This window comes from Sus scrofa, chromosome 12 (genome assembly GCF_054392235.1).
Source record: "Sus scrofa isolate SSC_HxYL_T2T_F1_AM1 chromosome 12, Sscrofa_HxYL_maternal_Yorkshire_Landrace_v2.0, whole genome shotgun sequence".
NCBI classification, from domain to species: Eukaryota; Metazoa; Chordata; class Mammalia; order Artiodactyla; family Suidae; genus Sus; species Sus scrofa.
In genome coordinates, this window is record NC_139394.1 from 5,916,209 (window position 1) to 5,935,036 (window position 18,828).

The following is an 18,828-nucleotide window of genomic DNA, read 5'->3' on the forward strand; positions in this document are numbered from 1 at the left end:
CAGGGTCCCTCCTCGCTCCCTCCTCCGCCCTGGACCAGCCATGCACCGTCCCCCACTCCCCGGGGCTCTGGGGGCACCGACCCTGCCGCCCCTACCCGGTTGCAGTCCTCCAGGAAGCTGGGGAGGTCGCTGTCTGTGGGCTGGAAGCTAATGAGGTCTGAGTGGCCCTCCTCTTCCAGGAGGAGGAGCCCTTCCGCATCGTCTCGGGACACTGTGGGGACAAAAGGCCATCCCTCACTTTGGGGCCAGGCTTCTGGGGGCCCTGCCCTGCCCTGCAGATGGTATAGAACTTCCTGTCTCCCCGTCTGCTCTCCGCACAGCCCGTGGGCCGATGGAGATTTCCGGGGCCATTTACCCAGGGCAGGTACACATCGGGACCCACGGAGGCTCCTAGCTGCAGCTCCCAGGAAGGGGAACGGCCCCACACCCGCCTCGGTCCATGCCAAACCTCTGCCCTCACCCTGGTTCAGGTCATCATGCAGGGAGCCAGCGTGGCTGGGGCTGGAGGGGGGGATCTCAGAGCCGGGCATGTCGCCGTTGGGCGTGAGGGAGATGTGGCAATTCCAGCCCGTCTCCAGGCCCATCTTTTCGGCAAACACCTGCACGAAGCAGATGGCAATGAACAGTGGGCCCAAAAGGCTGCGGCGAAGAGAGTCCGGGGAGCAGCCGGGGACGGCTCCCCCACCTTGCTTTTGAGCTCATCCTCCAGAGAGAAGTAGACGAAGCGGATGCAGGCGTTGACCAGCCCGTCGATGAGGCGCACGATGTCCAGCCGGGCCTGGTACTGGGAGGACACCATGCCCATGAAGATCTGGCCGCTCAGGGCCTGCATGCAGTCTTCCTTCTCCAGCACCTCCCCGATCCCTTCTTCAGGACGCACAAGGCACCGAGCCCGGCCAGGACGCGGCCCAGGCGGGACACCCGGGAACCAGGAGATTCCAGGAGGCAGCCCAGGGCCACACACACAGATGCCACGCCCAAATCAATGAGCATGGGGGCCCCCGGGGGACCACACACACACACACACACAGCCACATACACGCACAGGCACAACCAAGACACAAAGGAGCCAACAGACACGGGAGAGGGGAAAAGACAACGAGAGGTACCCATCAGTCAGGTGGCAATCCCTGGTCCAGGCCTAAGGGGCAGGCCCCACCCTCAGCAACAGCTTCAGTTCATGGTCCCTTGGGTCCCAAGACCCCCTAAGGCTGTGTGTTTGGTGGAGTGGGGAGGGCTGGGTGGAGCTCTGAGTCCCTCTGTTCCAGGGGGGCTTGTCTGATGCGAAGGAGGCGAATGTTCTACACCTGCTACTGCCTTATGACTGCCATCCCCCTGGAGCAGCGCAATGAACCCGGAGCAGGGCAGGGGAAGCACTTGGTTACAGGTGAGACCAGGACTTGCCCATGTCACCAGACAGTGAGAGGCACTATGGTGCGCCAGGGCCAGTGCTGTGCCCGCTGTGTCTACTTTGCTCATGTCCGGGCCCCCGGAAGCGCTCCCAGCCACAGGTCCCCGCGGATGGCATGCACGGTACCATCTGAGCTCCAGCTGCCGCGGCGGGCGCTCAGCTTGATGGGGACGGTGCTGGGCAGCTCACACATCGTGAAGATGCTGCTCTGGCCGGGCGCCTGCACCAGCTCGATGCACTTGCCGTTGAGCTGGGAGGACAGGGCGCAGCTCATGGGCTTGTAGGCGAAGGCCGAGCAGTAACCAGACAGGCAGGCTCGCTGGTAGAAATCCAGCACTTTCTTTCTGCCAGGGAAGCAGGGTGGAAGCGAGGTGAGTGGTCCTGGGACGCCCCCACCCCGGGATCCAGGCAGGCCGACCACCAGAGCTGCTGCTCCCACCACCAGCGTCTGCTTCCCTGCTCACCTGTCAGAACCCGAAAGCGGGTAGATGTCGGCTCCGTCCCAGAAGTCTGTGCAGGCCTCTAAGACCACGTCGGCCGTGCCGTGGGACAGCATCTGTTCTGTGCCTGAGGGCGGTCGGGGGAGGGGACAGTCAAGCCATGGGTGCCCCAGGCCACCCCAACCCTCACTCTGGCCTCCGGTGACACCCTGCCATCCTTGAGAAGGGTGCCAAGACGCCCCTGGGGGGGGGGTGGCAACTCCCCGGGCATCATGGTAGCAAACCGGTAGGCGCATGACACAGGCGCTAAGCTGCCCTTCCTTTAGACTGTCCCATCATCTGTGGCCACCCCCTGCCCAGCCTCAGTCCCCAAATCCAGTCCCTGCCAGGCGTGAGGTCCCGGGAAGCAGTCTAATGCTCACTGGCCCAGTGCTCCCTGAAAAAAGGATGCCCTAAAGAGCCCCGCCACACTCCTGGGAGGTTTGGCCCGATGGGGGCAGAGCCCGGGAGGCTCACTGGTGGTGGTGTCCTTGATGAAGAGGCTGATCATGTGGCTCAGCGGGGGGCGCCGCTTGGTGACACAGGACACCCTCCCCAGGGACGTCTCCTTCATGGTCTCGGCGCTGGGGAGGCGGTAGAGCGCGAGGTGGTTCCCCTGCTTGAAGAGCTCCTTGGCCCCGGGAGTGAAGCCTGTGGGAGGAGGGCCGGCAGCTCAGAGCCTCTGAGAGGAAGCCCGCTGCACCTGCCTCCCTGGTGGGGAGAGAACCCCAGGCAGGCTGGGCTGCTCCCCTCCACCTGTTCTCCCCAGACTCGGTCATGTTCCCGGACGAGGAAGCGCCATCAAGCTGCAGAGCCTGGGCCAAGGGGACCGTCAGCTGGGTGCTCCTGACCAGTGCTGGGCCCAGGCCTGGCGCATGTGGGGGTTTGGTGGCCCAGCCCCTGGACGAGGTCGGCCGGGGCTGGTGGCCGCGTACCGATGAGGCGGGCGAGCTCGCACAGGCCCCAGGGCACGTGCACGGGCAGCACGGCGCTGTGGCTCTCCTGCAGCGCGATGTTGCACAGGTGGTCCGAGAACCGGCAGAGCCTCTCGGTGACGCTGGCGTTGCACAGGTTGAGCAGCACGTTGAGGCCCAGGGGCTTGAGCGAGGTGAGGTGGAGCTGCCAGTTGGAGTCATCGAACTGGATGCAGGAGGGGTTCTGCTGGTCCTGGGACAGGCTCAGCATCTCCAGGTGGTAGTCGCACACGAAGTCCTCGGCCTCGTAGGGCTCGGCCTCCAGCCCGCGCGGGGTCTGGAGGAGACGTGGAGGGGGAGCGGTGGGGACCTCAGATGGGGAGGATAGGGTGCGGGGGTGCCTCTGGGAGGAGGCGCCCCCTTCCCGCAGGCCATGCGTGTGCTCACGCTCTCCCAGCCCTCCCGAGGCCCCCTCCCCATCCTCTCTGGCTCCTAGGTGCTTGTAGGGTCTGTGCCCAATGACAAGGGCACTAGCTGAGCAGAGGAAGACCAGGCCCAGCAGGAAACCACGGACAGCTTTCTCAGCCAGCGGAAACAGCTTTAGAAGGAGCGCTGACTGTCTTTCAAAGGTTGTGATTAGAAGGAAGGGTCTTGCCCTAAAAATTACCACCATCGGCGAGACCTGAAAAGGAGGAAGGGCCTCCTTCACAGAAGAGCCATGGCCGAGGCCTCAGGAGGCCTGAGAATGGAGGCCAAGGTGTCTGTGCTTCTGGCTCCATCCATCCAGGCTGGGCCGCACCCCTGCAGCCCCTTCGGTGGGAAGGCCGAGACGCCCTGCCTGGTGGCTGACAAGGTGGCTGTCCCCCGCCCTGTCCCCTCACCTTGCCGGCGTCTTCTTCACCGCCTTCTGTGTCCCTGCTGAAGCTCACATTGGAGCCAGACAGGTGCTTGCTGCGGCCATGGGCTTTGTGGTGGGGGTAGGCTTCAGGGGGCTTGGCGCTGTCGCCGGGCCAGTCGCTGTGCTCCTGCTCATGGGGAAGGTGTAGGGTAGCGTTCAGGGGGCCGGCCAGGAGGGCGTCTCGTTCCTGGGGCTGGGGAGAACAAGGAGCACAGGCCTCGGACCGGGGTCCCGACGGCAGCCGCGGGCCAGGGAGGCAGGGCGGTTATGTCCCCCCAGCACCTTGTCTGGTGGCCCTGCCTGAACCGCTCAGAAGCAGATCCTGATGGCCGAGCCCTCCCGCTCCCTCCCAGCCTCACCCGCCCCGCGGCCACCACGAGAGCCGTCACACCTCCTCCTCGACCTCGGGGTGGCAGAAGGAGTGGGTGGACAGGTCATCCGTGAGGTCCTCGTGGCTGCTGTGCGGGGGTTCCACCTTCCCGCTGAAGAACAGCACGGTCTCCGGGCTGGGGTTTGGCCACGACAGGATCCCTTGTTTGTCCACACAGCAGAGGACCTGCAGGGAGACACGGGGATCGGGACGGGGGCTGGGCGTTCCAAGCCTCCGGGGGCCACGGAGGTGCCTGGACAGCAGGCCCCCCCAGGGGCAGCCCTCACCGTGACGGAGCCCAGGCTGTGCAGCAGGCTGGAGCTGTGGCTCAGCGTTGGCGACGTCCCCTGGATCACCCGCAGGAAGTGGCCCCAAATGCAACGCAGCATTTCCTGGGGCAGAGACAGAGCCCGTAAGGCCATCTGGGGCTCGGCCATATTTCCCTGGAGGTGGCCTCGGGGGCGACAGAGGAAAGAGTCCTTGGGGGGACGGCGGGGGGGTTGCACCAGGAAGTTGGGTGGAGAGGCATTTGTCCAGCACGGCAGCGACACGTGGACCATGTGGAACGGGTGGCCTGAGGGCTCCAAGGGGTTTGAAGGCCACAAAGGAGGGGAGTCCCTGGGTTCTGGAAGGGGCCCGCGGGCGCTCAGGCTGGTGGTACAGGGGCTGGGGCAGAACCCCTCCCTGGGGAGTGTACCTGAGAGGAGACGGCTTCTGTATAGCTGCTCAGGGTGTCCTCCGAGAACTTGGCCAGCTGCGTGGAGAAAAGGGTGAGTCTCAGGGAGGAAGCCGCCACCCTCACGCAGGCCTCCAAGCTTGCAGGCCTGGGGCCTCACATCAGCAAAGCTCTCGAGACCTTTGGTGAAGGGCACCCGGGCAGCCCCTGAGTCCCCCCCACCTGCGGAGAGTCAGGGTGGGCAAGACCAGGCCTGGAGACCCTCTGGCTGGAGAGGGCCAATCTCCCAGGGGAGCTGCCCAGTGCCTGCCCATGTGCTGGGCTGGCGGGGGCTGGACCTCTGCTCCTGGTTGCTGGGGCACGGCCGACCCTCTCTTCCTGTTCCTGCTTTTGGTTCTTTTTGCACTGCCCGAGTCCCCTCCCGCCCCCCAGCAACCCGCTGCCCCGATGCCTTGGAACAACGTACCAGGGAGCTGGGGGAGCCCTTGCTCATCTGGGCCAGGACGCGGGCTTCTCCACAGGCGGTGGCCAGGACCCAGAGGACCGGGAAGAGCAGGGGCAGGACGGGCAGGACACCGTTCACCTGGGAAGGAGCCACACCGAGGCTTCCAGAGAGCCGCTGGTGGTGGGGGGGCGGGGGGCAGGCTTCTCTGGCCCTGGGGCCCCTCCCTCCGTGAAAAGGGCCAGGGGGCTGGAAGGAAGGGAGGGAAGCAGGGCTTTTAAGCTGAAGCCTGAGACCCCTGGGTTGCAGGTTTGGGGGGCAGTCAAGACACCAGGAAGGGACCAGGGCTCAGGGCAGAGGAGAAAGGGCGGAGAAGAGGAGGGCCGTACCTGCAGCTGGAGGAGGGTGTACTGCCAGGTGGTGACGCCGGGGGCGTGCAGCATGAAGCGCAGGCCGTTGGTGATGAGGAAGCCGGCCTGGTGGGAACGGAGAGATGCTGCCTTATTCCCCCAGAGGGGGACCCGGGCTCCGAGGCTCCCCGTGTTCTGCCCCTCACGCCCCACCCCCGCCCTGGCTGGCACCCACTGGAACCCTCGGTTCTCCACTTACATGCCCACCCAGGTCTGGCCCCCTCCCCTGCCCCGCATGCCTTGCCTCACGCACCAGGACCACAGGCACAGCGTAGTGCAGCATCCCTGACTGCACTGTGAACCTCTCATTGTCCAGAGCGGTGACTGGGCGGGACAGGGCCATGTCCAGGCACCACCTGCAGAAAGAGAGGTCCCTATACTCGGGCGAGCTCTGCTTAGGGGACAGGCCAGAAGTCCACCCCTTCACGGAGCATCTTGGGTCCCGAAGGCCGTCCTATTCCCTGGCCCTTGCCAAGGGGCCTCCAGGGACAGCAGCCTGTGGCCGCTTCCGGAGCTGCCACCTCAAGGGTTCAGACTGGGGTGGGGGTGTGGGGGGTCGTCACTCAGTCTAAGAATTCCCGCAAGATGCCAAAGAGAAGGCCCTCCGGCGACGGCTGCCCTAAGGGGCCTCGGTCTAAGTAAGGCTCCTTCTGGTTCCCCGCCCCGCCACCGGCTCACAGGAGGCTCTGGGGCAGAGAAGTTGGAGGGCGGGGGGGTGGGGGGCAGAGGAGGAAGGGCGGAAGCACCCCTACCTGACATTGTCAATCACAGGGGTCTCGAGGACGCGGAAGAGCCGGTGCTGCTGCGGGTTCTGTGGCCCCTTCTTCACCTCTCCCCGGGGGGAGGGGGGTGGAGAGAAAGGGGGAAACAGGTCCCCCGGCTCCAAGACGATGTGCTCGTCGTCCTGCCAGCGAGGAAGGGCGGGAAGGGCGGGAAGGGCGAGGGTAATTAATAGGCTCCATGGAAGCCACCCTTCCTCGACTATTCCAGTGAAGGGAGACATCTCACTGGGGCCATCAGTGAGCAAAGGGTAGGTTGAAGGGGGCCCCGGGGACTGGATTCCTAGCAGCTTGAGGATGAGAGAGAAGAAAAAAACAGGACAAGGAGAAAGACGTCCCAGCTCTTCTGCATTCTCCTAGAGCCCCTGCCCAGAAGCCGGTGAGCTGGCCAGGAAGCGTCGGGATTAAGCCCCGGGACCCTCCCACAGCATTTCCAGGGAAGGAGAAAAGTCTCCAGCTACCTTGATGCCCCTCAGAGAAGCAAAGGATTCTTGGCCGGGCCTCAGAGCTATGATGTCTCCTTCCACCAACAGGCTAACGGGCAGGTTGACCAGATGTCCGTCTCTGTAGGCCCAGTGCAGGGACCAGGACGGCGCAAAGGGCATGTGGAGGTCTGGGTACAGGGCATCTGGCCACTTGACCTCCTTGCCATCCCTGAGGGCATCTGAGGAGAAGGGAAAGAGAGAAACAGCTTCGCCTGCAGCTCCACACCCCAGCCAGACACAGCACCCACCGAGGGAGCCGTGTCTGTGCTCCTCTTGTCCCCAGAAGGGCTGCATCGACCCGCGCTATTCATTCCAATGCTCCCGCCGCCCCCAGCAAGGTCGCCTCCCCACCACTCCAGCCCAGGCTCTTGCACCTCCTCTGAGCTCCTATTCTTTGTACCCCGTTCCGCTCAAATGTATTTCTCTAACTCTGCCAAGAGCTTTGAGGGGTGCTGAGCTCCGTGAGGGGTACAAAGGCCAAAGTGGAAGACGATGTGGTCCCTGGCTTTGAGGAGCCACAACCAGAAGGGGAGATGAGACGTGTGGGCAGAACACCCCCCAGGAGGCCAGCGCGTGCTCAGAGCGTTGGAAAGGAGCCCAAAGCTGCAGGAGTCGAGACGAGCGGTGGTGACCAGTGACGGCTTCGTGAGAAAGGGAGCGTTTAAGGTGAGTCTTGAAGAACAGGCGCAATTTGGTCCGTTAGAGATGAACAGGGAGAGGCGCACGAGGCAGAGGGACAGCAGGACAAAGACTGAGGGGCAGGCAAGTCCCCAGAGGGTCAGGACAATGAGGATGAGCCGGAAGAGAAGGGGCTGAAGACGAAGGCTGGAGCCTGGGCCAGGGCTTCTGGGAGGCCAGGTGGCTGGCTCTGCTGAGCACGAGGGAGCCATTGATGGTTCCTGAGCAAGAGACAAAGCTCCCGGAGAGCCGCGCCCATCCTGCTCTGTCACCAGTGTACTCCCAGTGCCTGGCTGCAATTAATTAGTCATTTCAGGATGAACCACTCAGCATTTACACCCCCACTGCCCTGTCTTGTTAGGGAAAAGTCGCATGAGAGAAAGTGCTGCTTCTCTCGCAAGGCCACACGCAGGCTCCTGGGCAAGCAGGAACCACCATCTCTCAAGAGCCAGCTGTGCTCCTCAATCCCTAACCAGGGCTGCATAAGCACTAGCTGAATGGAAGGACAGCAGAAACCCGACTGAGCAACTCCCTTCTTTAGGAACTGGGCTGCTCCACCTCCGGCTCCTGGTTCCCTGCTCCCGCCCCCTGGCCCTCACGGGTGTCTCAGACTGCTCCCTTCTCACCTCCCCTGGCCCAGGGCCATCACCGCCCCTGGCCCAGGGCCACCAGACAGGACAGACTTGGAAGAGAAAATCTCAATTGTCCTCCTGCCAAGAAAGGGTCTTTTCTGCTGGTCTCCAGCCATCGGAGCGAGCCTTCAAGTCTACTGTGCCGCCATCAGCCTTCCTGCCTGCCCAGGCCACCGCCGGGCACCCATGGCTGCCCCACAGCTCTCACCGAACCTCTGAGAGGAGGCCAGGGCATCCTTCGAACCCTCCCAACAATGAGAGCCCCCAAATGCTGACCACAGGCCACGCCAATGTGCTGGGGCCCCGGCTGGGACTGGGAGGGGAGCTGCAGGGCTCAGACCCATCCCAGGGCATCCTGCCCCACCCGACGCGCCCGCCCCTTGGCCTCACCCTGGATTTGGTCAATGATCCCTCGGAGTCTCCGTTCTACCTCCCGACGCTTCAGCCGATCTTGCCGCCCGATGAGGACAAGGTTGAGGAGCAGCAAGAGGAACAGTGCGGAGGCGTTCACCAGCTCCACCCCGTGGCTGCCAGGAAGAGGCGAGGGGAACTGACGGGGAGCAGCGGGGTGGGGGCCTCCAGCCCGGCCAGCCCTGGGCCCCACGCTGCCCTCCCCGCTCCCTCCTGAAAAGAGGGTCTGCTCTGGTTCCGATGTCAGCCAGGGACTGTGGATGCCTGCTTGGCCGGGGCGCCCCCTCCCCCCGGATGTCCTGGGTGGGTGCTGAGGCAGGAGAGGGACAGCCCAGTCCCTGAGCCACCGTGAGAGGCGGGAAGAAGCCCCTGCCGTGTACCTGCCGGCCGGCTGGCCCCCATAGCAGCCCAGCAGCAGCAGCACAGCCAGGAGCATGAACGAGGCGCCGGGCCAGTGGAAACAGGAGCAGCGGTTACCATGGTGCAGGAAGCTGCTTCTCCACATCTCCTGGGGGGCGAGGGGGGCAGCAGAGGCCGGGAGTCAGAGGCCCGGGGTCAAGAAGGGAGGAAGGAGCAGAGATCCCGTCCTGCTCGGTCCCACTGCCTTCCCCCAACACCTACCCTGGGGCCGCCTGGTCTTCTCGCTTTGGTCTGGGCCGGGGTCAACATCACTCTGAAAGGGACCCCGGCTTCTCTTTGATTTTTAACGAAGCCTCAGTCAGGTCATCCCAGCGAAGGGTGACAGGGCAAGTCACAGCCCTGAGAAGGGGCCTCCCAAGTGTTTCCACGGCCCCAAACAGGGTCCCGCCTCCCCGCGAGGCCGCGTCACCTTCCACGTGAGACACTCCTTCCGCTCCTTCAGGTGACACTCCAGTACTGCCTCCAGCTGCTCCTTCAGGATGCTGAGGGCCTTCCGGGTGGACAGGCCCAGGCCCAAGGCTGGCTCGCCCTGGAGAGAAGCGGGAGGCGCTCAGCACCTTGCGGGAGGCCCAGCCCCCGCCAAGCCAAGATGGGACCCTCCCCTCCCACCTCCCCAGCACCTTCCCCCCTCCTCCCATTCCTCGCCCTCCCTTCGTCGACTCGCCCGGGTCCCTCGGGGTGTGAGCACGTTCAAACCTCCACCAAATTAAAATACATCCAAGGGAGTTCCCTGGTGGCTCAGTGGGTTAAGGATTGGCCTTGTTGCTGCTGTGGTGTGGGTTGGATCCTTGGCTCGGGATCTTCCGCAAGCTGTGGGCATGGCCAAAAATAAATAAATAAAAAATAAAATGAAATGAAAGGCGTTCAAGCCCTTCAAGTCTCCTGCTCTTCAAAGCCAGTTTAAAACGGACCCAGATGGAGTTCCCATAGTGGCTCAGTGGTTAATGAATCTGACTAGCATCTATGAGGACGCAGGTTCGATCCTTGGCCTCGCTTGGTAGGTTAAGGATCTGGTGTTGCTGTGGCTGTGGTGTAGGCCAGCGGCTACAGCTCCGATTCGACCCCTAGGCTGGGAACATCCAGATGCCTTGGGTGTGACCCTAAAAAAAAAAAATGGCAAAAAAAAACCCAGAACTGGAAACAAAACTTTGCATACTCAAGGTCTTCCAACTTTTCGCTCAGCTCTCACCCCAGCACCATCGGCATCCAGGGCCCCACTCAGACCCTGCTCACCACGGACCCCCAACCTACCTTGCTGCTGCCATCTCTCCACTCTCTGGGGTCAGAAAATATGCATTAAGTGGGGAGAAGAGACCTAACCTGAGACGCTAGCGTTACATTGCTCCTAATGAAGATATGAAGGGACGCTCCTCCAACTTCTGTTACCACCTCCCCAAAGGGAGGCTGTTGCAACATGATGACATTGGGAGGGACACCGGCACAGACCAAAGGCGGGAAAGAAAGGACCTGTGCCAACCACGCCACCTCTCGTGTGTGGCGGGTGAGAAGGAAGCAGTATGGACAGAGGCGGTTCCCGGCACGCTGTCTTCTGCGACCCCGTGGCACGACCTCTCCAGCTGAGACCCCTGTTCCTGGGCTTCTCTCCTATTTTTTCCTGTCCATCTACGCGGCAGTCCAGCCGGCGACATCATCTCAACAATGTCATGTACATTTCCAGGGCAACCTCGGCCACGTGGACTCATCCACCATCAATAAGCTCGCAACTCCTAAATTTTACCTCTGGTGTGACCACGACCCCGAATTCTGACCCGTTTACTGAACGGCCTTACAGCTGTTTCTCAGGTACTTCTGAGTCGATAGGTCCAAAACCCCGAAATTGCCACCGGGCCCTTCCCACCCGAGTCGGTCACCCAGGCCCTCCCCCCTGGCCCCTGTCTCCCCACCCCTCCCCAGTCCACCTTCTCCAAACCAACTGCCACACCCCAGTCTGTGGGCACTTGTCTTATCCACTGACCCCGTGCACCATTAAAAATCTGGCCAGGACTCCTGAGCGAGATCTGGGATCTGCCAGCTTCTGCAGCCTTTTCCTGCCATTCCTGCCACACGCTGTGCTCCTTCAGCTCGTGGGCAAATACTTTTATGTATTTTCCTAGCCAAGAACACACTCCCTGCCCCAGACAACTCTTACTTCTGTGAGACTTAGCTCAAATGTCACCTGCTCTGGGGAATTTCCCCAAAAGCCAGGGATGAGGGATGTGCTTACAGGGGGAGCTCTGGCTCACAGCAGGCATCCCGGAGGGCTGTCGTTACAGATGTACTCATCTGGCTCATCCCCAGCTGCCAGTTCCTTGAAAACAGGTACTGAATTCTTCCATCCCCACGCCTCCCACCAACCACGAGGACAGTGCCTGGCACGGGGCAGCAGCTCAATGAGTATTTGCTAAAGGAATGAATGAATGAATGAACACACATGTAGCGCCACTAGTCCGAGTGACGCCCTGATCAGGGCTGCCACCCCAGGATCTGTAGCAGAAACACCTGGAGCTTTTGCAAACATGGATGACCAGCTGCCCCCCCGCCGCCCCCCGGCCAGATCTACTGAACCAAAACTACTGGAGCAGGCCCAGCCTGGGCTGGATCTGATACACAGATTCCCCAGTCGGGGGTCCTGGAGAAGAATGCCTCCAGGAAAGGCAGAGCCAGGGGAGGAGCGAGGCTTTCCCGGGGGCGCCTGGACAGGGTGGGCTTTCCACCAGGAACGGTTTCTGAGCAAGAGCGAAGCCCTAGACCTGGGGCGCCAAGAAAGGGACTGGGCTTATCTACGAGCCGCTGAGCCAGTGATGCCCTGGCTGCCTGGGGGCACCCCCCCCCATCACCTGCGGTCCTGCCCTGGCTTCGCCCACGAACGTTCTGGATCTCCTCCTCCCTACCGGGCTCCATACCCATCCCCCTCCCTGCAGCCTTGCCCTTGGCCAGACACACGTCTCCATGAGTAGGACGTGATGGACGGGGGGCAGACCTGGCACAGGTGGCGCCCCGTGCTGGCCTGTCACCAGCTCCCTGGGCCTGATGGATGCGGATGAGCTCCGAGTGGGCCTGGCCCAAAGGCCTCCCAGATCCCATGCCTGAATCTCACGTAATCCCCGCTCTCCATGGTGGCTTTGAGGGATTATGAGGATGAGGGCTGCTTCTTCCCACAGGGGTAACTGGCTATTTCAGCTTAGGAAGAAAGGGGCCTCCAGCCGGGCACCCCAGCATGAGAGAGCCCTGTACTCTGCGGGGATCGGGGGCCTCCCTGGGGGCTGCGGTCCGGGACAGAGGAAGGTCAGGTAAGGCTGAGGGCTGGACCTCTGCCTCCTCTACTCCAGGAGCAAGAAAGCCTCCAGGGGCTGAGAGAAGGAAGAGAGAAGGAAGTGGGGGCCACAGGCTTTCTCTTGCCCAAAGGGAGGCCCAGCCTCCTCCCCAAAGTGGGAGGTGCGAGGCTCCGGGGTGGACTTGCCCAGGCCAGGTCTCCAGCGAGCAAACCTGGAGGCAGGGGAGGGCTGGCCTGCAGAGGCGGCAACTGTGCCAAAGGGTGGGAGGAAAGAAGGGCTAACAAATCCCACGAAGCTGCCGCATCACCCAGGAACGAGTGCCAGGCTCGAGAAGGCGGGGAGGGCGGAGGGGGGCAGCCAGGGAGCCGGGGCAGCTCCTTCCCCCGCCAGGCCTTTAGAACTTGGACACCCAGGGACTGCCCTCTGCCTGGGGCTGGTCTGCATCTGCTGCCTTATTCCAGGCACCCCCCAAACCCCCTCATCCCCCACCCACCAAGCGTTTAGCTCCTTCTCTGCCTCCAGGTTCAGAGAACCTGCACCCTGCCCCCCACCAGGTGCGGAGGGAAGGGCTGGAAGGTGGCAGAGGCCCTGGAGCTGAGCCGGGAGGGGCCCACAGAGCTGACTGCGTGGGTGCGTCTGCCCCCCATGTGTTGTGTCTGGCTTGGAGCACCGACTCCAGACTGGCGATTAAAGACAGGACAGCTGAGGAAAAATAAGCCATTCTGTAATTATATGCCTCCTGAAGAAAGTGCCTGCCCGCACAGGCTGGCCCTGGAGGAAAAGGCACAGCCTTCTAGGCCAGCCGACTCTGCAGCCCCAGCTCCACTTATCCAATGGCCCAGGCTGCCCGCCGGGGCCCAGAGGCAACTCCTCACCCCGTCTCCCATGGAGGGTCCTGGTTAGGGGTAAAATCACTGTTTCTCTCATTGTGCTGAGGCTGAAGCTGCGGAAACTGCTGAGAGACCTCATACTTTCCAAAAGGAGATTCAGAAAAGGGCTCCTGGCGGGCAGGCTCAGCTGGCCTTTCTCCAAGCACGGAGTTAGGCCGGGCAGCCCGGAGGGGACCGTGCAAGGATGGGATGGTTTGAGAAATAAGAAAAAGCCGAGTGATACACATGCAGCCTGAGGTCTGTGCTTCCTGTCCCCGGGGGCAAGAAGGGAGAGGAACACCCATCCTGGGCTTAGGTACCCAAAGGCAGTAAGCGATCCTTCCTGCATCGCAGATGCTCAGAAACTCTCGCGCCCCACCAGGCACCTCTGGGACGTTCCAGGGACAAGGGGCCGTGGCTAAGCGAGGCCTCTACGCCAGAGGGGCGGCTCGGCCTTGCTTCTCCCCTTACCCTGAGGCTTTTCAGGAAGCAGCACCCATCCCACTGCTTTAACTGCTCAGCCTCAGCTGGACCCAATAGAGGAACTCAAGGCTCTAGGAGGTGTAGGCTCAGGAAGCCGCCAGCACACGCCCATCGTGCCCCACGCTTCCTCCCCATTTTATCATCAAAGGGGGACACGGGCGGTGGGCAGCGTGTGACACCTGGGGGAACAGCAGGTGGTGAAAAAACTGTCAAATCTGAACTGCAAGGAATCTGCTACAGAACAAGACCAGTTCCCCGGGGCCCAGAGCCAAGCATCTGGGTCAGGCTAACAGGCCTTCGAGGGAGTTCCTGTCATGGGGCGGTGGAAACAAATCCAGCTAGGAACCATGAGGTTGCAGGTTCGATCCCTGGCCTCGCTCAGTGGGTCAAGGATCAGGCGTTGCCGTGAGCTGTGGTGTAGGTCGCAGACACGGCTCGGATCTGGTGTTGCTGTGGCTGTGGTGTAGCCCAGTAGCAACACCTCTGATTGGACCCCTAGCCTGGGAACCTCCATATGCTGCGGGTGTGGCCCTAAAAAGACCAAAAAAAAAAAAAAAAAAAAAAAAAAGGCCTTCAAGAGTCAGCACATCTGAGCTTCTCCATCAGGCTTCTCCGGTGGTCCCCAGCCCCCAGCTCCCAGCCCCTGTGCTTTCGGGACGCTCAGAGGTTCTCTCGGCACAGCAGCTGTTCTCCGTCCTCCTCCCCCTGTTTTGGGAGAAAGTGGACTCAAGGTCCCCTAGGCTCAGGCAGACAGATCAGGAATTGGCCTTTGGCCTTGACAACAGCAGATAAGCACTAATCAGAACCAGGCGGCCCCTCGCCCGCCATCAGCCCCCTTGGCCAGTGCAGGGGGGGAGGGCACCTGAAGCTGGCTCCCCGACGTCAGAACCCCTGAAGCAGAGATTCGGCCACACTCCACCAGGGTCTCTGACAGCGGCCACCATCCATCTCTTCTGAGTTTGGCCAGACACAGACCGACTCTGACCGCAGGCAAGCAACTCGAAGGCTCGAGCAGAGGGACCCTCCTCATCCTCACTCATCCGGGCTCTCGCCGACCTCGCACTCTGCAGGTCGCCTCCTGCAGCTAAGACCTAGGACGCAATCACCCCAGCCCTGGGGGCTCCTGGCTCAGGGACCCACGTGGTCCAGCAAGAAAAGCCTCCTTACTGGTCCAAGGAGGGGCTGGCATCCCCACCTTGAGCAAGGCGACCGCCCCTCCCCACCCCCGCACACCTGGACAGGACGCCCCACGGAAAACCTGGGCTCTGGTTCTGCTCCGGGGCAACTCAGGAGCCTGCCCAGCAGCTGGACACACCAGCTCTGTGCGGCTCCCAGTCCCAGCCTCCTCCTTGCACGGTCCTCGCGACCTCGCAATCCAAGCTGCCTCCGGCTCAGCATCCACCTCGTGGCGAGCACCTACCCAAAGCCTCCGACACAAAGCGGGGAGCAAGGGGTCCGGGAGACGGACGTCGAGCGCCGTGGGCATACTCACTTGGCGGCGTTTGCCCTGATGGGCCTTCCATAGCTCTGCCTGCTTAAAGAGCATGGGGGAGAGCCCGAGCCACAGTCAGCTGCAGAGCCGCCAACACGCCTGCCCTCGGGGAGGAGGGAGAGAAAGAGACACAGCCACAGGGAGGAAGCGTGAGGAGGGAGAAGGAGGAGAGGCGAGGGCTGGAGCGCGTGTGAGCCAGAGCCCGGCAGCAGGGAACCGGCGGCAGCGCAGCGCAGCCTCAATCTGCTGATTAATTCAGCCTCTCCCCAGTCACGCTGCAGATTTAGGGAGGGAGGAGGAGACAGCGCTGCTGTTGCGGGAGGGAGGGAGGGAAGGAGAGGCGGGGGAGAGGGTGGGAGGAGAGAGGGGGCTGAAGGAGAAGTTTGTAGGGGCTCTGCCAGATGTCAGGGGGCTTGGCCCATTCATCAGAAGAGGCCCTGGAGGGTGGGGTGGAGGGACGAGCCCCCCAGGGGCTCCGGGGGGCGCCCCGCCTCGGGGAGAAGCAGTGCAGGACAAGCTGCAACCTGGCCGCTCCCCCCAGACCCCCTTTCCTGGGCAAGGTGAGAGCCCCACTGGCTGAGCCTGCCGTCCACGAGAGCGCCCCCAGATCACGCTGAGACTCCAGCCTGGAGCCACGCCAACAACAACTCCTTCCACAGTTAGAGCTGCGGGAAGGAGGGGAGAGGGGGCTTGGGAGTTATTAATAGCAGCCCATCCTACATGGAGGGGGAAGGACTGGCAATTGAGAAAACCTGAGCAGCGACTTCCAGCAGGGCAGAGCAGGGGGCCGGGAAGCAATCGGAAGAATCCAGGCGGGGAGGGAAGAGCTGGCTGGAAGGAAGAGACTGGGGATCCCAACACCTAGGACCCAACGCCTTCCCAACAGGTGGAGGGGTGGGGCTCCAGGAGCCGCTAATCCACCAGAGTATAGAGCTCAGCCAGCAGCCGACACCTGCCCAAGTGCTGCTGGGACCAGGACACTGCCTGCGAACACCAGGCCTTATCCCATGAAGAAAGAGGCCTGGGCGCCTGTCCAGCACCTCCTGGAACGTTTACAGAGCCTGGGCATCACTCTGGGACCCCAAGTGTGACACAAAGGAAGCTGTCTGCACAGACCCCCTGGGTGGCAGAAGGGCAAAGGACCCTGGGAGTGGACAGGAAACTTCTCTGCCCCCCCCCATCCACGCCACCCTGAGGACGAGGAGGGGGCTGGGAAGCCTCGAGGGACAGGAAACAGGGCCAATAACGGGAGTGCCTGGAGTTCATTTCTCCAGGGCCCTGTTTCCTAGACGACACCATCTCACCCGCAGGGAAGGGAAGAGAGCGGCTCTGCTGAGTTCCAGCCTCTCCCCTCCCCCTTCTCCAGCACAGCTCCCCGTGGGGCCCCACCAGACCCAGAGCTGAATGGGAACCAAAAAGGAGGGGTCCCGGACAGCCCAGAGGTTAAGGGCAGGGAGTCTCCATGCGGCCAAGGAAGGAGGGGTCGCCTCCCAGCCACTCTGAGGACGGCTGCAGCCTCAGCCAACCACCAGGGAGACCCCTGTCCCCGTTCCCTGCTCCCAGGTCACGCTCCCCTTCAGCTTGCTTGCTTTCTTCCTTTCTTTCTTTCTTTCCTTTCCCCAATTTTTGGCCTCCTCGAGGCATATGGAGTTTCTGGGCCAGGAATCAGATCTGAGCCGCAGTTGAGACCTAAGCCACAGCTACAGCAACGCTGGATCCTCAACCCACTGTACCAGGCCAGGGATTGAACCTGTGACCCGCTGCTCCCAAGACGCCGCCCATCAGCACTGTGCCAGAGCGGGAACTCCCCATTCAGCTGGCTTCCAAGGCTCTGCTCTGAGGGAACCACAGCTAAGCAGTCCCTCTCCCTCCTAAGCAACAGGCCCTAGAAGAGCACGTCTGGTCTATCCCAGGTGTTGGTCTATCCCAGGTGTTCCGAGGGCCTGAATGCCGCCCTCTCAAGTCCTGCCCCTCCCGGCAGGGCCAGCTTGAGCAAGAGGAAAGGGGAGCTCTGCATCCAAGGAGGCCATCACTGCCATGGCGCATCCACCAAGGGCTGGAGGGCTGGGGACAGGAGAGGGGGGTCTGAAGGGACACTGAGGACAGGCAGGTCACAAAGAGAAGGGGAGCAAAGGGGAGAAAGGTGCAAAAGATCGACCAGCAACAGTCAAACTGATCCTGGGCCACAGTCGCCTTACCATCAACTACCAGCACGCCAGCTGGCCGGCGCCCCGGCCTCCGAGAAGCCTTCCCCTGCGGGAGGCCCCCGGGATCCACTTTAGCAGCCCAATTACACAGCTTGAAAGGTAATGCGGGTAGCAACACTGTCAGGTCCGTTACTTAGCCGCTTGTACTATAAATTCCTTGACTAGACTGTAAGCCCCTCCAAGCCAGAGGCCGCCCTGCAGGGCCCAGAGTTAGTCCTACCAACCCGAAGGAAGCATTCCATAAATGCAGTGTCAGTGCTTTCTAGGCTAGGAAGGCATCTACCCAGAAAAGAAACGGATGAAGAAAAATCCTCCGTGAGGAGTTCCCGTTGTGGCCCAGCAGAAATGAATCCGACTAGAACTGACGAGGTTACAGGTTCGATCCCTGGCCTTGCTCAGTGGGTTCAGGATGGGGCGTTGCTGTGAGCTGTGGTGTAGGTCGCAGACGTGGCTCAGATCTGGCGTTGCTGTGTTTCTGGCGTAGGCTGGCAGCGGCAGCTCTGATTCAACCCCTAGCTGGGAACCTCCATATGCTGCGGGTGCGGCCCTGAAAAAAAAAAAAAAATCCTCCGTGACAAAAGGCCCCTGAGAGCTCTCCAGCCAGGGTTTGCAAGTGGTCTTCCTCACGCTTGAGAGAGAAGCCAGGCCCCGGACCACGGGACTTCGTTTCTCCAATTCACTGGGGAGGGGTGTTTCAGAGACCAGCTGGAACCAGAGAACAACACTGTCCTCTGTTTTGGGGACATTCAGCCTAACCCAGGTAGGCTACTGCATCACGTAAGATCACAGCCTCTGGTGGGGGAGTTGAGCAGTGCACAGCCCTTGCAACTGTATGCAGCAGCACTGCACCTAGGCCAGGGGAGAGGCGATTGTCATCGCTTTCCCTGCATGTCCATCACTGCTAGGACAGACACCTGCAGAGCAGCCAGAGGCATCTCTGAACAGGAGACTGAACACACCGGCTTCAAGTTCAGGTCCACGAGCCTGTCCCAAGGCTGATCCAGAAGCATGTGAAACCTGAACATGTCAGCCGTCAGCCAGGCACCAGCATGTGGACCACAGCTCCTTCTCCAGACCTCCCAAGATTTCTTTGCGGGAGGATTACTAGCCGTAAGTTCAAGTCAATAAATATTTACTAAGCCCTTGCTACATGCCAGGCTCTATGCGAGGCGCCAGGGACACTGAGATAAAGAGGGACAGACAGATGATGTCAACACAGCGTACCAGGTGTGATGGTGGCAGTGCTGTGAGGGCGAAGGCGGGGGGGGGGGGGGGGATGGACGGGTGGGGGACGACGGATCTGGAGAAGGTCATGCCTAAACTGGGTCTTGAAGAAAGAAAAGCAGGAGTTTGGCAGGAAAAAGGGTGGGGAGGGGCTTGGGTAAGAGCCTAAATGCGGAGTGCGCACGCAAACTCTAAAGCGCTCAGAATTACCAGCTGGAAAGGCCAGGGCAGGGGGGGCCAGGGGTGCTGGGCCTGTCGAAGGGCAGGCGCGGG

General features: G+C 61.9%; 1 protein-coding gene across 50 annotated transcripts in view; it reads right to left on the bottom strand.

The window, feature by feature from the left end:
• The window catches only part of TMEM94 (transmembrane protein 94), a 37,584-nt gene that overhangs the window by 4,446 nt on the left and 14,310 nt on the right, over window positions 1-18,828 (bottom strand). For 7 of the 50 annotated variants that reach the window (XR_014820649.1, XR_014820648.1, XM_084983464.1 and 4 more), the window contains 19 exons: window positions 9,415-9,534; window positions 8,966-9,093; window positions 8,565-8,701; window positions 6,841-7,043; window positions 6,353-6,504; window positions 5,854-5,956; window positions 5,580-5,666; window positions 5,215-5,331; window positions 4,770-4,826; window positions 4,360-4,464; window positions 4,094-4,258; window positions 3,686-3,895; window positions 2,826-3,141; window positions 2,368-2,541; window positions 1,876-1,978; window positions 1,538-1,755; window positions 686-867; window positions 461-599; window positions 96-211 (listed from right to left, as the gene is read on the bottom strand). Coding sequence is in view for 32 of the 50 variants with exons in the window: in XM_084983464.1 (XP_084839590.1) it covers window positions 96-211; window positions 461-599; window positions 686-867; window positions 1,538-1,755; window positions 1,876-1,978; window positions 2,368-2,541; window positions 2,826-3,141; window positions 3,686-3,895; window positions 4,094-4,258; window positions 4,360-4,464; window positions 4,770-4,826; window positions 5,215-5,331; window positions 5,580-5,666; window positions 5,854-5,956; window positions 6,353-6,504; window positions 6,841-7,043; window positions 8,565-8,701; window positions 8,966-9,093; window positions 9,415-9,534 (2,832 nt within the window). In the remaining 18 variants the exon portion in view is untranslated. Of the gene's footprint in view, window positions 1-95; window positions 212-460; window positions 600-685; window positions 868-1,537; window positions 1,756-1,875; window positions 1,979-2,367; window positions 2,542-2,825; window positions 3,142-3,685; window positions 3,896-4,093; window positions 4,259-4,359; window positions 4,465-4,769; window positions 4,827-5,214; window positions 5,332-5,579; window positions 5,667-5,853; window positions 5,957-6,352; window positions 6,505-6,840; window positions 7,044-8,564; window positions 8,702-8,965; window positions 9,094-9,206; window positions 9,535-14,865; window positions 15,370-18,828 lie in introns of those variants that run through there. The other 43 variants (XR_014820651.1, XR_014820650.1, XM_084983467.1 and 40 more) reach the window with 27 other exon arrangements.